The sequence below is a fragment of the Ixodes scapularis genome, unplaced genomic scaffold, assembly GCF_016920785.2.
Source record: "Ixodes scapularis isolate PalLabHiFi unplaced genomic scaffold, ASM1692078v2 PGA_scaffold2__306_contigs__length_199485367, whole genome shotgun sequence".
NCBI lineage: Eukaryota > Metazoa > Arthropoda > Arachnida > Ixodida > Ixodidae > Ixodes > Ixodes scapularis.
The window spans coordinates 152533914-152547334 of NW_024609857.1; the positions used below are offsets into that span (position 1 = coordinate 152533914).

General features: G+C 44.3%; 1 protein-coding gene across 8 annotated transcripts in view; it reads left to right on the forward strand.

The window, feature by feature from the left end:
• Positions 1 to 13421, forward strand: part of LOC8024854 — a 70963-nt gene that overhangs the window by 33866 nt on the left and 23676 nt on the right. For 4 of the 8 annotated variants that reach the window (XM_029970724.3, XM_040211504.2, XM_040211503.3 and 1 more), the window contains exons 12-16: positions 1230 to 1308; positions 5181 to 5293; positions 6490 to 6566; positions 6628 to 6663; positions 9932 to 9979. In XM_029970724.3, the coding sequence (XP_029826584.2) occupies positions 1230 to 1308; positions 5181 to 5293; positions 6490 to 6566; positions 6628 to 6663; positions 9932 to 9979 (353 nt within the window). The remainder of the gene's footprint in view (positions 1 to 1229; positions 1309 to 5180; positions 5294 to 6489; positions 6567 to 6627; positions 6664 to 9931; positions 9980 to 13421) is intronic. The other 4 variants (XM_029970725.3, XM_029970726.4, XM_029970727.3 and 1 more) reach the window with 2 other exon arrangements.

Genomic DNA, 13421 nt, shown 5'->3' on the forward strand with positions numbered 1-13421 from the left:
TGGGGGAGGAGGAAACAGGCAACGGTGGACAGGGTAGAAGGGGGGAGAGGAAGAAGCGGCGGAAAAGTGGAAAGCGCGAACTGCAGTAAAACCTCGTTATAACAAAGTTGAAGGAGCTGTCGTAATTATTTCGTTATAACCATTAGTTTGTTATAGCCAATGTCCATTTCTTCCCACTATTAGCTAGCAAGGGGAATTATGATTGCTTTGTTATATTCATTAGTTTGTTATATCCCATTTTGTTATAACGAGGTTTTACTGTGGTCGTTGGTCTTTAAGTGTCATTCAGCGCGTGCAATCCGTGCAGTGACGACAGTCTTCGGGGAAAGCGGGCGTGGCACATGGTTTGATATATCAAATGTTTCCGGTGCTGAAGTTCAATACAGGTACGCAAGGCACCTGTACTTTCAAACTGGGGTTTCAAGGGTCATGCTTTGACTGTTCCAAATAGATAATATTTCAAAATACCTGGGTTCGATATGATTGGGCCCGACCGTACCTGCAAACGTGTGTTAATTGTACAAAATAGAGTAGAAGATAATATGAGTTCTGTATAAATATCTCAAGAGAGGGTCCACCCACTAAAAATTATGTTGTCTGGGTTAGGGCAATTTATACAGTGGGGTAGGCAATACAGTCTAAGCTTGTTATAACAGACCTTGATTTTGACCAATATTTTTTGTGCTTGAAAATGGTGAGTTTGGATAGTATGTTTTCCCGGGTAATATGTTTTTTTCTCGCGGTTTCTTCAAAACATATCCACGAGTTTCTACTGTATACCCTTATACCACTTGTGCCTGGCTACAAAATCCTGTGGCCTTATGGACACAGTTCATTGACTGTTTCCTTGAAAAGTGAACTCGAGAAGTGATATGAGAGGTGAACATGTTGAACAAAGCCTACACAAATGCTAATCTACCCTCTCTCTTTCCAAAAAACAATCCTTAAGCGGATTACCAAAAGCTGGCTATTTTATAAAGAGGTGGAGCAGTTTTTCGTCTCGCAACTTTTTGAACCTGTGTAGTATATTCCAGACCTCAAGCTTGGTAAAATTGGCAACATATTGAGCTCATAAACAATGAGTTGTTTGCACTATCTTCTCTTTCAGCTACAGTTCCAGTGTCACTTTTTAAGACAAACGATTGTTGAATTGCTTGTTATTCAAGTGTCATTTTGTGACTCTTTTTCACCCTCTGGTATTTTCAATTCTGGCCCTGCATTTTTTTCAGATCGTCAATGTCTAACCTAGTCACAAGCAGCAATGCGTTCTGTCATGAGAAGCCTTCGAGGTCTAGTCATTCCCCCTGTGTGAGTTGTGTACTACGCTTCTGCATCCATTTTTTTATCTTTTGTTCCGTTTCAGAACAGCTTCCTCGACTTATTGTCAATGGTTGCATTCATTCTCTCTCTGTATTTCCTTAACTTTTGCTGTTTCCTTGATTGTCAGGCACTATGTCTCGGTGTAACAACGCATTTCCCTTAAAGGGTTCATTAAACGATTTGAGACATAATTTTACTGACTGCATATTGCATACGATTTATGGGATCAAAAGAAAATTAGCACGCAAGATTAGGAAAGCTAAATCCTAATTTTTGGCATAAAATTTTGGCAAATAAAAGCGGACTACCGTAGAGTACCGCACATCTGCCCATTCCACACTTAGCACCCATTCCCAAATTTTTAATATCTAAACAGATATGCACAGTACATTTATATGTAAAATGAATGATTGGACAAGCACCCATCCCCTATTTTCTCGTGATTATCTCCAAATTTTGAGTGGGCGCTTGCCCAGTATTTTACGGTATATCTTACACTCTCTCCCCTAAACACTCACAATGATGTTGAGTGTATAAGTATATAAGTAGGTGGATGAATAAATAAGTTGTGGCGGAACTTTTTGTAATCGGTGGTAGCTTGTGTCACCTAGCAAAGTAACCACAACATTCACAGTATTGGGAGTCTTTTTTCCCTTTTTTACCCGAGTATGTCAGCTGAATTTAGTTTCTGTATTGGATATGAGTTGTGTGTCACACGAACGGGGCTCGCAAACACCGATGAGAACCCTCGACGGAAATGCCAGAGCTCAATATCTGGTTGCGTAAATAGCAGCGTCAACAAGAGCACGAGGGGTCTCTCCACGAGGAATTCCATTAGGAATTTATATTACAGTCGCCGACCGATTATTCTGACTTTGCAGGGACCGAAAAAATGTCCGAATAATGGAGCAGTCCGAAAAATCAGCAGAATGAAAAACTTGCCTTTATTGCTTCCAAGTGGAAAGCCGTAAATAGTGCCTTGCTTCAGGTTACGCCTGCGTGCCTTGTTTTAGGTTATGCCTTTGTTTGCGTTCGGCAACTTTCTGTTAGCTTGAGAATCGCTGCCTTCTTTTCTAGCGTTATGGTCGAGTACTTTCTGTGCTTCTTGACGACACATTGCGGTGGCAGAAGAACAGACGGGGCCATGATGTCCAAGCCAGCGTTGTCCGAACGAGATGAGAGGCACAAATTCATGAGCACAAAATGGCGACTGGTGACACGAGACGAAAGTGGGACGGAGGCCGCGGAGGCGCAAAGGGATGGAAGGAAACAAATCAAAATGATTAATGATGATGATGATGATGTGCAGCTAAATGGAAAAAAAGGGCTAGCATAGCGTCACCTAGCGGTAGGACTCAGGAGTACTCAAGTAGCGCTGCCAAACCAAGCCCATTAATTTGCAGCCAACATAGAATTCAAAATGGCCACTTCTCGGCAATGTTTCCCGCTGATCGCTCGTGACAATTTTGTCCGAATAATAAAACTTTTGGACTTCAAGCTGTCCGAAATATTGGTCGTGAATATGCACTATTTCAGTGGGGTAAGTCACGGTGTTTGCAGCCAAAACGTGGACACAACATTCTGTACTGAGTAATCGCCACTCCTCCGTGGCCGGTTCTGGCGCCGAAGCCTTCACCGGCCAAATACCTGTTTTGCCGCATGGGCGTCTTGGCGTATGGAACAAGGCCCACACTTTCACTATACCGAAACATTTCAAGCTGCACTTCACCCAGCTGCGACATATTCATAGCCATGGCGTTGATTGCACAAGCGTCGCGGACCAGCGAGTCCTACGAAGCAATCAGCGTTCATAGAAACCTCAGTACATGACGTTCTTGGGTCAAAACGTCGACGCGAAAACGCCGTTCCGATGCAACGCGAAGCTTGGCGGATGCAGCTCCTTCGCTCGGCTGGGCGAACTTCCGTTTCCGGTAGAAAAGCATACTTTACGTCACGGCCGCATGATTTCCCATGTTGGTGGCTGAGACCGGTCGAGATGAGGAGAAAAGCAGACTTCAGTTTTCATCAATTTTCTTTTTTTTTGCAAAACTGGATGCAATAAAACAAAAACAAATTCCTGCTCCAGGTTCTATGAACATTGACGATTAATTGGGGTCGTCATTTGAAAAAAAGCTAAAAACTCATTTCGTGCTCCCTTTCAAGCCAGGCCCTGTCTTGACCACCGAGTAAAGAAAAAAAATTATCTTTTTTGGCACAAGCTTTATTTCAGGCAAGTTCACACATGCAGAACAGTATTGAAATAATGCAAAGCCAGTACTGCATCAGCACTAGGGTCTGCACTGTCTCAGTACCAAGTTAGCTCTGTGCTGACGGGCCTTAATCGATAACGATTAGGGTTCCGTGTTTCCGATAAATACCAATGAATCCCGAACATTGCCCCTTTAGTCAGTTTTATCAAAATCGGGGTAAACAAAATAAAAAATAAAAAATAAAAACTCTAATCGAAGTTGCCCTTGAATAAAAAAGGCCCAAGCTTCACAGAAAAAATATCTTTACACCTTCATTTTGTGTTTACCGGAAAAAAGCCTCCACCGAACTGTCTCCGAGGCTGCTTCTTTTCTCGAAGCCGCATACCTCTTTCTTGTTTCCTTCCGGCCTTCCAAGCATACGGGTGACACATACGCTCTGCAGAAGTTGCAGCCAGGGATGGGCAGAATACATGCAAATATGTATCGAAATACAAATACAAATTACTTCGTCAAAAATGTATTTAATTACAAATCTAATTACATTTCCAAAAAAGCATTTAAGTACAAGATACAAATACAACCAAATGTATTTGGTCTCCTCCAAATACTTTTCCGAATACATTCCTCAAAATTTGCGTCAGCGACTTCAGGGCACCTGCAACGGGTTTCTGGGTATCTCATTTTAATTTTGCATCGCACACTCGGGAGTTAGTGTGCGAGGCTCTAGTAACGTACTAGAAATATAATCACAAAAAAATTTAATCAGCTTGGATGTAATAGGTGAAAAAAGTACAGAGCTTCAAGCAGCTTTTTTTGTCGATTATATTTTGGTATAGACCAACAAAGAACCGAGACGACCAAGACGCGCACCACTAGCTAGAGAATTTTTTATTGTTGCAACTCGCGCCAGTTACGAAAATCTGGACGACCCGCGCATTTAGAATGTTCCAGGCAAAAATATGGATGGAAATCAGGCTGGAAAGCATCACAAGTTGTCACTGGCAGTTATTTAGCCAGTCTGCCTGTGAACGTTGATTTCATCACTATTCTTGCCCTGGAGTAGCACTGTAATCACAAAGTCACTAAACGCTTGTGCTTGATTGGGAGACACTGCATTCGGTGCAGAACGTAGTTTTCTTCTTGCTCTGGACAGTGACAATAAATTTGAGGGATGTATTTTCTCCCACAAAATTGTATTTAAATACAATGGTATTTGAAATACCCACGTTTTAGTATTTAAATACACACGTCAAATACATTACCCAATTTTTAATTAAATACAAATGCAAAATACACAAAGTATTTGAAATACGTCTTTAAGATACTTGTATTTGAAATACTGCCCATCCCTGGTTGCAGCATTCCAAGTCCGTGTCCTACTTCCTTCGACGCAAGCCCCGACAAAACCCCAATAAAAACACCCCTGAAGTCTACGAAAGATAAACCTCGATAACAGGGAGACCCTAATAATGACTCCACCTAAGAGAGATTACTACCGTGGTCCTATTTAAGATTATAAAGAAATGCTTTAGGCTGCACACTTTAAGACGTGCCCACTGTTTTAGTCTATGGGAACCTTTTGAAGAACTACTTTAGCAGGGAGGATTGAGGTTCCTGAAGGCTCATTGCGGTTGTCGCTTGTGCCAACAGCTCTACTACCGTCTCGGCTGGCCAGAGTTTCTTCCCTTTGAAGAAAGTCCCTCCAGGGGCAACTGGGAGGTGGACAGCGGATTCTTTGAGTGCTTCTACCACATGGGAATAAGGTAACAGATCTTATTTTCTTATAATGCTAGTGACAGGCAAAGACCAGACGTTTGCATAGTGTAGGCTATTCATACGTCAGCCAATGCCTTCAAACGAGGACATATAATTATTAAACAGCACTGAAACAGAAAACCATCGGCACATACACACACATGCCTGGTTGCACGCACCATGTACTGGGTGTCAGCTTGCGCCACCTAGCTTGCAGCGATGACGATGAAAGCCATGCGGCCATGTAGGCTGTTGATGCTAGTACTATTGCCATGAAGCAATAGTATGTTCAGTATGTTGAAAATTGTTTCCTGCATTGATTGATAAAGTCACTTATGATAGTGTTCCTAAAGCCTAGAAAGAACACTATGGAATGCAGCCTTGCATCGAAAATCAATGCCTATGGTATCGATTTATTATGTTTTACTAGCAGGTTCCCTCATGTTGACTGCCCATTTTTGTATAAATGTCCACTGTCATGCCCTGAAATGCTGACTACCCTATATTTCATATTTTTTATCTCTTTACCAGGGATGGGTGTTTGTTTGGGACTTTATGGTAATGACTGGCAAGTGGGGCAGTACGTAACATTATTATCCCAATCCACTCCTTCTCAAGAATGTTTTGTTGGAAGACATACTTTGATGAAATCTGAACTTTGAGCTGCTCGAAATAATTTTTGCAAATTAGTACAAAAGTTGCGGTTCTCAAAAAGTGAGATGTGCATACATTAGTACATTAGCACCTCAAAAATGGGAGCTGCGTACATTAGTACAGTTTCTGTAAACACTGCGTTGGCAAATTGATTTGATTGGGTTTGGGACAAAAATCATATTTTATCAGGTACATTGCTTCCCCAAATAAGCCCATTTCGCCACACATGTGTTTTGATGACAGGCTTTAATTGTGTGAGAAAAGTTAGAAAAATCAATGCCTCACAAAAAGTTAGGGCGCAAACGAGCTGGTGAAGGTTTAACATAATTTAAGAGAAACCCCCGAGACTGGGGAAGAGACGAAGGACAACACAACACAACACACAAAGTTGAGACTCTATGTGTTCTGTTGTCCTTCGTCTTTTCCCATTCTTGGGGGTTTGTCAATGCCTTATCATTTGTTTTGTGCTAGCTCTGCCATAATCTGCACATGCATGGTGTAATTAGTGTTTTGCTCGACGTGATCTTTTAAATGGGTTTTTGGTCTCCAGTGCAGGTGAACGACCGAGCGAATCCAGATGTGGTCTGCACAGTTCAAGTACTATGCCACTTCCTGAGGCCATACAGAGTAAGAAGGGTGTCCCTCATGTTTACATGCATGCATTACAACTGCATGTTCTGGCTTCCAGGTAGGCTTGGCACGGAGCACAGGAGGAGTAATTCTGGTATGGCTCTCCCAATGCTTTGGCATTTGCGGAGCATGTTCCTGTTAACACCAAACACTTAGCACTCACTCACATGTACAGGATTTGGCACGAGCTACCATACCGCAACTAGAATGCTCTTTTATATGAACATAGGCTGCGCATCTACTTCTCCACAAGGCCTGTGAACAGCCAATCGCCGATGTGTTGATAACAATTAAATCTCAGCGCAAATAACATTTCGGAGCCGGAATTCTACCAGCACCTCATCATTAGCTTCTTTCCATTGTGGGATTTTCCTCTTTGAGGGTGTACCACTTAGAAACACAAAGGAGGTTCCTTGGGTCCGTATAAGGACGTGTTTATTGACTGCAATGTCAGCACGCTTCGCTCTTAGACAATGAAAAGTTTGGGCGCTGGCTCAATTGCCAGTATCACCCGGTCGGTTTCCCGCGCTGCCGCATTAGACAGATTCACGGGAAGTCGGAGGCCCACAAAGAAAAACCGAGCTCCGTAGAGCCAGGGCCTCCGCCGACGAGAGCCCCTGGCCCACCTTCGGGGCCAGCTTATGTAGCCTCGGAGAATGGACGCGCCCGGGGAGGCCACTAGCAGTCGCGTCCATTATAACTCTCAAGGGTGTGCCGAAGGCGTGTTCACCCAAATGGGCAAGGGAGAGCCGGCCCCTTCGGGGAATTCGGCCTCGTGGTTCCTTGTATCCGGGAGGCCGACGCAATTGCTGACGACGACTCCCACGGCCTGCTCGAAGCTAGGCCTGGATAGGGATGAGGGAACCCCATGGTTCCCACACCATCTGAGAAGGACGCAATAGGCAGAATAGCCCCATTGAGCTGGCTGCTTACCAAGCACCAGTGCACTGCGGGGAAGCAACACTTGTGGAGCTCGCTTTCACTTCTGTTGCTTCTCTGCAGTGCATTAGTGCTCGTAAAGGAGCACGCTCAACGGAGCTAACATGCCGTGGTTAATGCATCGAAAGTGTGCAAGTTGAACCCGGATATATCGAATTCAAAGGGGGTTGTAAGCATTAAATTAAAATTCAAACATTCAGCTAAAAAAATATTAAAAATTCAAACGGGAGTTTACTAATTAGAGCATTTAAGATCCGCTCAATACAGTAGAGCGTAGTGGTGGAGACCGCAAGCACTGCCGCACTTACACGCGCGCCTAGCCGGGACCTCCACACAGAATCGACAACAAAACATGAATATAATAATAAAAAAAAAAAAATAAAAAAAACAACAACGGGAAAGCGAGACGCATAAAACAAATTTCTTGATCCGCAGAAAAAAGTTAAACAAGCAACAAAAAAGAAAGCTCTCTAAATTCAGGCAGCGAAAAAAGAGACGGGCAAAGCAATAACGGCAAAAGAAAAAGATAAACAAAGAAAAGGTGTTCAAATTGTGATTGCACATCCATTGTTCTCTCGGGGTTTTTTTTTTTTTTTTGCTTATTTTATTTTAGGGCTAGGGAGGGCTAGCGGGCACTCCCTGCTCTCTCTTTGTGCACGTGCGTGCCCTTCCACTTGCTTTTGCCATCCTCCACTTTTCTTCTTTCTTTTTATGGTTCTTTTTTTTTTTTTACAATTGTTTTTTTGCTGCATATCTTTCCACGTGTATGCTGGCTTTGCGGTCTGCTAGCTATGCAACACAAGCGATTCGCTCGCCACCTGCGCAATCGGATCGCGGGAAAAGCAACGCACCGAGGCTTCATTCGCTATATCGAGTGTCCCCACCATGGGGATTTGGATACAAAAAGACAACGCTCCTACACTACCACATGTGATTTTTAAGGTGATGTTTGAACTGTTTGATATAAACAATAATTCGAAATACCCGAGTGTGATATAACTGGGCTCGAATTCATATTGTAGTTCATCTCGAAATTAATTTTATATAGCATGTTATGATATTATTCAAAACTACTATTCGAAAATGCTAATATTTGCACAATCCTAGTTCTCAAAGCATGCTGCAAAGTCTGCACCCAGTTAGGAAGCTATTTCTTATGCTATATGTCAGTTCAACAGGAAGTACTGCCAACACAGCATTCAGGCTAAGGTATGCATGAGTCCTGGCTAGTTCTTGTCCCATATTTACTCGCATAATGAACACACTTTTTTCCCCGAAAAATGGACACATCATTGGGGGGTTCATTACGCGGAATAAAATTTTTGCATTTACGCACTTTGTGCAAATGTCATATTAGGTGGCAATATAGCACGGCAAGTTACTGTGGCACGTCTCCACTGGTGGGGGTGCACCCACGGTTGGTCGGTGGCGCGCCATAATAATCGTGCTTTATAAATTGCAAACCTTTTTAGGACGCATTGCCTTTTGCCTTTTGCCGAAGGAAAAGCGACCTATGAAGCTTACTTGGCACGGAGAGCGACGCGACTATTCTTAGGCCTAACCACTTTCACAATTCCACTGTCCGAAAGCGGTCCATAGATGACGGCGTGTTTGTTGACATCAATGCGTCCGATAGGCAAAGGATGTCCGGGGCTAGGCAATTTCTTGACCCAAGCTTAGTCAAGTGTGCGTGCCGCTAGGTTTCATGGTCGATCACTTCCGCAACTACGCAGTTGCAGCCATTAAAAGAGCGGCTTCGCTTGGCTTGACTTGGCCTGACTGCTTGGTGGCAGAGGAAAATTAGATTGGTGTGCTTGGTGGCTAGCTAAGTTGGATGCAGCTAGCTCAGGTGGACACAGTTCGAGACTCGCGGAGCCGAAAATTGGAGGTCCATTCATTACGCGAGGGAAAAAAAAGTCCAGATATTGGTACCCGTTGTGGCAGGTGCGTTCATTATGCGAGTAAATACGGTACCTACATTTACATAAACTCTCCAAATGTGAAATACCCTTTTGACAAGGCAGTTTCAGGAGGCTGTGCAGGTTTCACTTTGGCAGGGCTTAGATGGCTTAGTGTGTGGTAATAAATTATTCTTTGTTCTATTATCTTTCTGAAAATAAAGTACCTGTGGTAAAACCGTGCTTAGCACTGCCTCACAAACTGCCCCGGCAGATGGGTTTTTCATATTGTGGGACACTGCACCTTTCTACCATACATATCAAACCTACATCATTATTTTCTCCAGTGCGGCAGTGTGTCTTTATCGACATATTGTGGGAACCAGCCTTCGTGAGACTCTTAAGATAATTGTACAATTCCTCGAGCAAGCCACATGGTCCTTGCCTTAATTTCTAAAGTCCAGCTCTGTCCACTTCAGTATGGTACTGCATATGGAACAGTTCGACAATTTTTTTTCTTTTCAGAAAGGCACTTGGATGCAACAGAAACTCACTGCAAGGTGAAAACTAACAGTGAGTGCTTCCAGTGCTTCCCAGTTGAGATGGCTTTACTCTCAATTGCTTTGCTTAGCTCATTTTGTTCGCACTGTTCAGCTTGTAACGCTTTGCATGTTTGTTTTTTATGTTTTGTAATGGTATGCATCGCTTTTCATACCTTTTAATGTCAGCAAAAGTTCCAATGGCCTTTGTGCTTGTTTTGCTTCTCACCAGCTTCCTGGAAATTTTGGCAGATCAGACAGAGCTGTCCAAGAGGTATAGACTGTGAATTCTGTCTCTTGGCATTTTTTGGTAATCACTGCTCATTCACTTGTTTCCAAGTCAGGCACCTTTATATTGATTACCGTATATATAAACTCGTGTAAGGGCCGCACTATTTTTTCCCAATTTGAAAGCAAATTTTCGAGGTGCGGCCCATACACGGATAAAAAAAATATATCTGTATCCACATTCCGAAATGAACGTACATGAGCACGCTCAGCTGCACTGGTCGGAAACGCCTTCACTCCGGAATCCGGACTCGGTCATCAGTCAGATTTAATTAGTTTACAACTTGACATACTGCGCAATACGCCTTTTTTTTTTTATTATTTGCCGTACTTGATAGCATGTGCGGCAACTTTCAATTTGAGTCTTGTATGACTGTTGAAGTGGTACTTGCCCATTGCTCGCTGATTGTGCGAAAAGGCAGACGAATCACGACGCTTTGACACAAATCGAAGAACAAAAGGAACCGAACAAACGTTCGGTTCTGAGTTCTCTTTCACATCTGTCCGGCATAAAAAGGGGGGTGCGTTTCTTTCTGTGCGGCTCTACTGGTTTTGCTTAGATTTTGGCGTCACGGGTGGAGTTACATATCACGTTTCCCTGACCGCATATTATCACCCCAAGGCAGAACAATTTGGGATGGAGGCACAGAAGCAGCGCCACCGCCACTGTGCCGCTTCCACTGCATGCCCTACCGCGCATTCTCAATTTTGGGTCTCAATAATTTTTTTTGTGTGCAACCTTTTTCTAGATGGTGCTACTTGACTATGTTGCTGCATATGGGCCCTTTACGGAGCAATGTAGTCTCGTATGCAAGAAGACCCGAAAGTAACCAAAATTAATTTCTGAGGGGCGAGCCGTTCGTAGTACCAGCTTCAGCCGCTAGCAGCGCTTAGCGGCGCCCCTTCCAACTCAGTGTGCCGATCAGCGTCGTCTGCTAGAGTTCCAGCGGCATGTTGAGATTTTTTTCCCAAGCGCCTCAATATCAATCCTCGTTTTTACAGCAGAGCTGTTATGGGCTAGTTTCCCCAGTTTTATGTCCATGGACAAATAAATCTCGACACAGAAATCTGGACAGCTACCGCCATCTATGAGCGGTGGTGGCAACCAGACAACCACCTTGCCGGTTGTCTGATTGCCACCGTCACTCATAGATGGTGGCAACCTTTCCAGCCTTTCCACTCTGGTTTTCACTAGGGTGGAATGGCTGAATTTTTCTAGGCGTCGTCCTAGAAGTCGTCTTTGAGGTCGTCCTAGAGGTCATCCTAGACGTCCTTGAGGTTGTCCGAGAGGTCCTCAGTGTCGTCCTAGAAGTCATCCTTGTGGTCGTTCTGGATGTCGTCCTCAAGGCCGTCCTCGAAGTTGTCCTAGAAGTCATCCTTGAGGTCATCCTAGAAGTTGTCCTTGATATCTACCTGGATGTCGTCCTTGAGGTCATCCTAGACATCGTCCCTGAGGTCGTCCTAGGTGTCATCCTTGAGGTCGTCTAGACGTCATCCCCGGGGTCTTCCTGGGCGTCGTCCTCGAGGTCGTCCTAGAAGTCGTCCTTGAGGTCAATCTAGGCGTCGTCCTTGAGGTCGTCCTGGACGTTGTCCTCTAGGCATCATCCTTGAGGTCGTCCCACCATAGTACAGTTTCGCTGGTCTTCCTTCTTCACCAAAGTTTTTTTTTTTTTTTTGCAATGTCTGTTTTGAAGGAACAGCGTGCAGCCGTGAAATCTTGTTTTTTTTTTTGGGTGGGAAAACGGCGGTGGAAAGTTCTTGTAATGCTTCAAACGGTTTACAAAGATGCTATGAAGAAATCGCAGGTCTGCGAGTGGTTTCCTTGCTTCAAGGCTGGGAACTATTCATCGACGACCAACCTCGTTCAGGGTACCCTCAACCTCCAAAATTCGAGCATTGTTCTCTCAGAGTTTGTTCCTTCTCGTGAAACTGTTAATCAGGTGTTTTACTTGCTAGTTGTACGACGCTTGCGCAACTCATTGAGGCAGGAACGCCCCGATTTGTGGGAAAGGAAGGAGTGGTTCCGTCACGACAATGCCCCATCATACACTGCCCTGTCAGTGCAACAATTATTGAGCAAGCATAGCATGACAGTGCTTCTCCGCCCCCTATTCACCGGACCTCACCTCGTGCGATTTTTGCTCTTTGCCCGTACGAAAAAAGACCTTGAGAGGATACATTTTGTGGTTGTGGAAGGTCCCTCAAATAAGACATTGCAAAAAATTAAGAATGATATGACGCACTTGGGTGGAAAAAATTACAACATGCCACCAGGGGCGTAGCCAGGTGGGGGGGGAGGGGGGGCGGCGGCGGCTTATGCGGATGCAGATGCAGCTTGTCCCTCCCCCCCCCCCCGTCCAACTCTCCGCACCCCTAGTCATGGACATCCCAGCCACCTCAGCTCCCCCCCCCCCCCCGCCCCCCAAAAAAATATTCCTGGCTTCGCCACGACATGCCACTAGAGCTTTATCAGACAACGTCGGTCAGCAAACTGACTCAAAAGGGGTTCTGCTGAGCGCTGCTGGTGGAAGCTGATAGAACAAACGGCCTGCCCTCCAGAAATTACTTCCGGTTACTTTTGGGTCCCCTGTCGTGTTGCCATCTAGACACAAGGTTGCACACTTACAAATTATTTAGACCTAAAACCGAGAACGTGCGGCATGGCAACAGTTTTAGTTGCCGCCGCTGCAGCAGTGTTTTTCTTATCTATGCACATCACTTGAGAGCGACAATTTACATGAAATTGATTACTTTTCACCTAGAAAATTTGTAATACCGGTCATTTTTGCTTCGTGGGGAATTCGTCGTAGTAGTACTCAGAGAAGCATATTGAACACATAGGAGATTGGACGGGACTTTATTTTACTTCGTTAAACAAACGCTTTCATAGTAGAGGCGTTTGTAATGAAGGCGTTTGACTAAAATCGGACACCAAGAGAAAACAAAAAAAACGGCAAAGCAAAAGTTGCAAAAGCAAAAGGTAAACAAAGATAGACAAGGTATTTTTTGAAGTGCCATTGCACAACCGTTGTTGACACACTCCACTAGCCAGACTTGTTTTGTTTTGTTCTTTTCTTTATGGTGGGGGCTAAGGAGTCGAGACGGAGTGTTCTTTTTCTCCTCTAAATTTTTGTGCCTTTCGCTGCTGCCAGTGGCCAGAGTCTTATCCTCAGTGCGTGCAGTGGTGT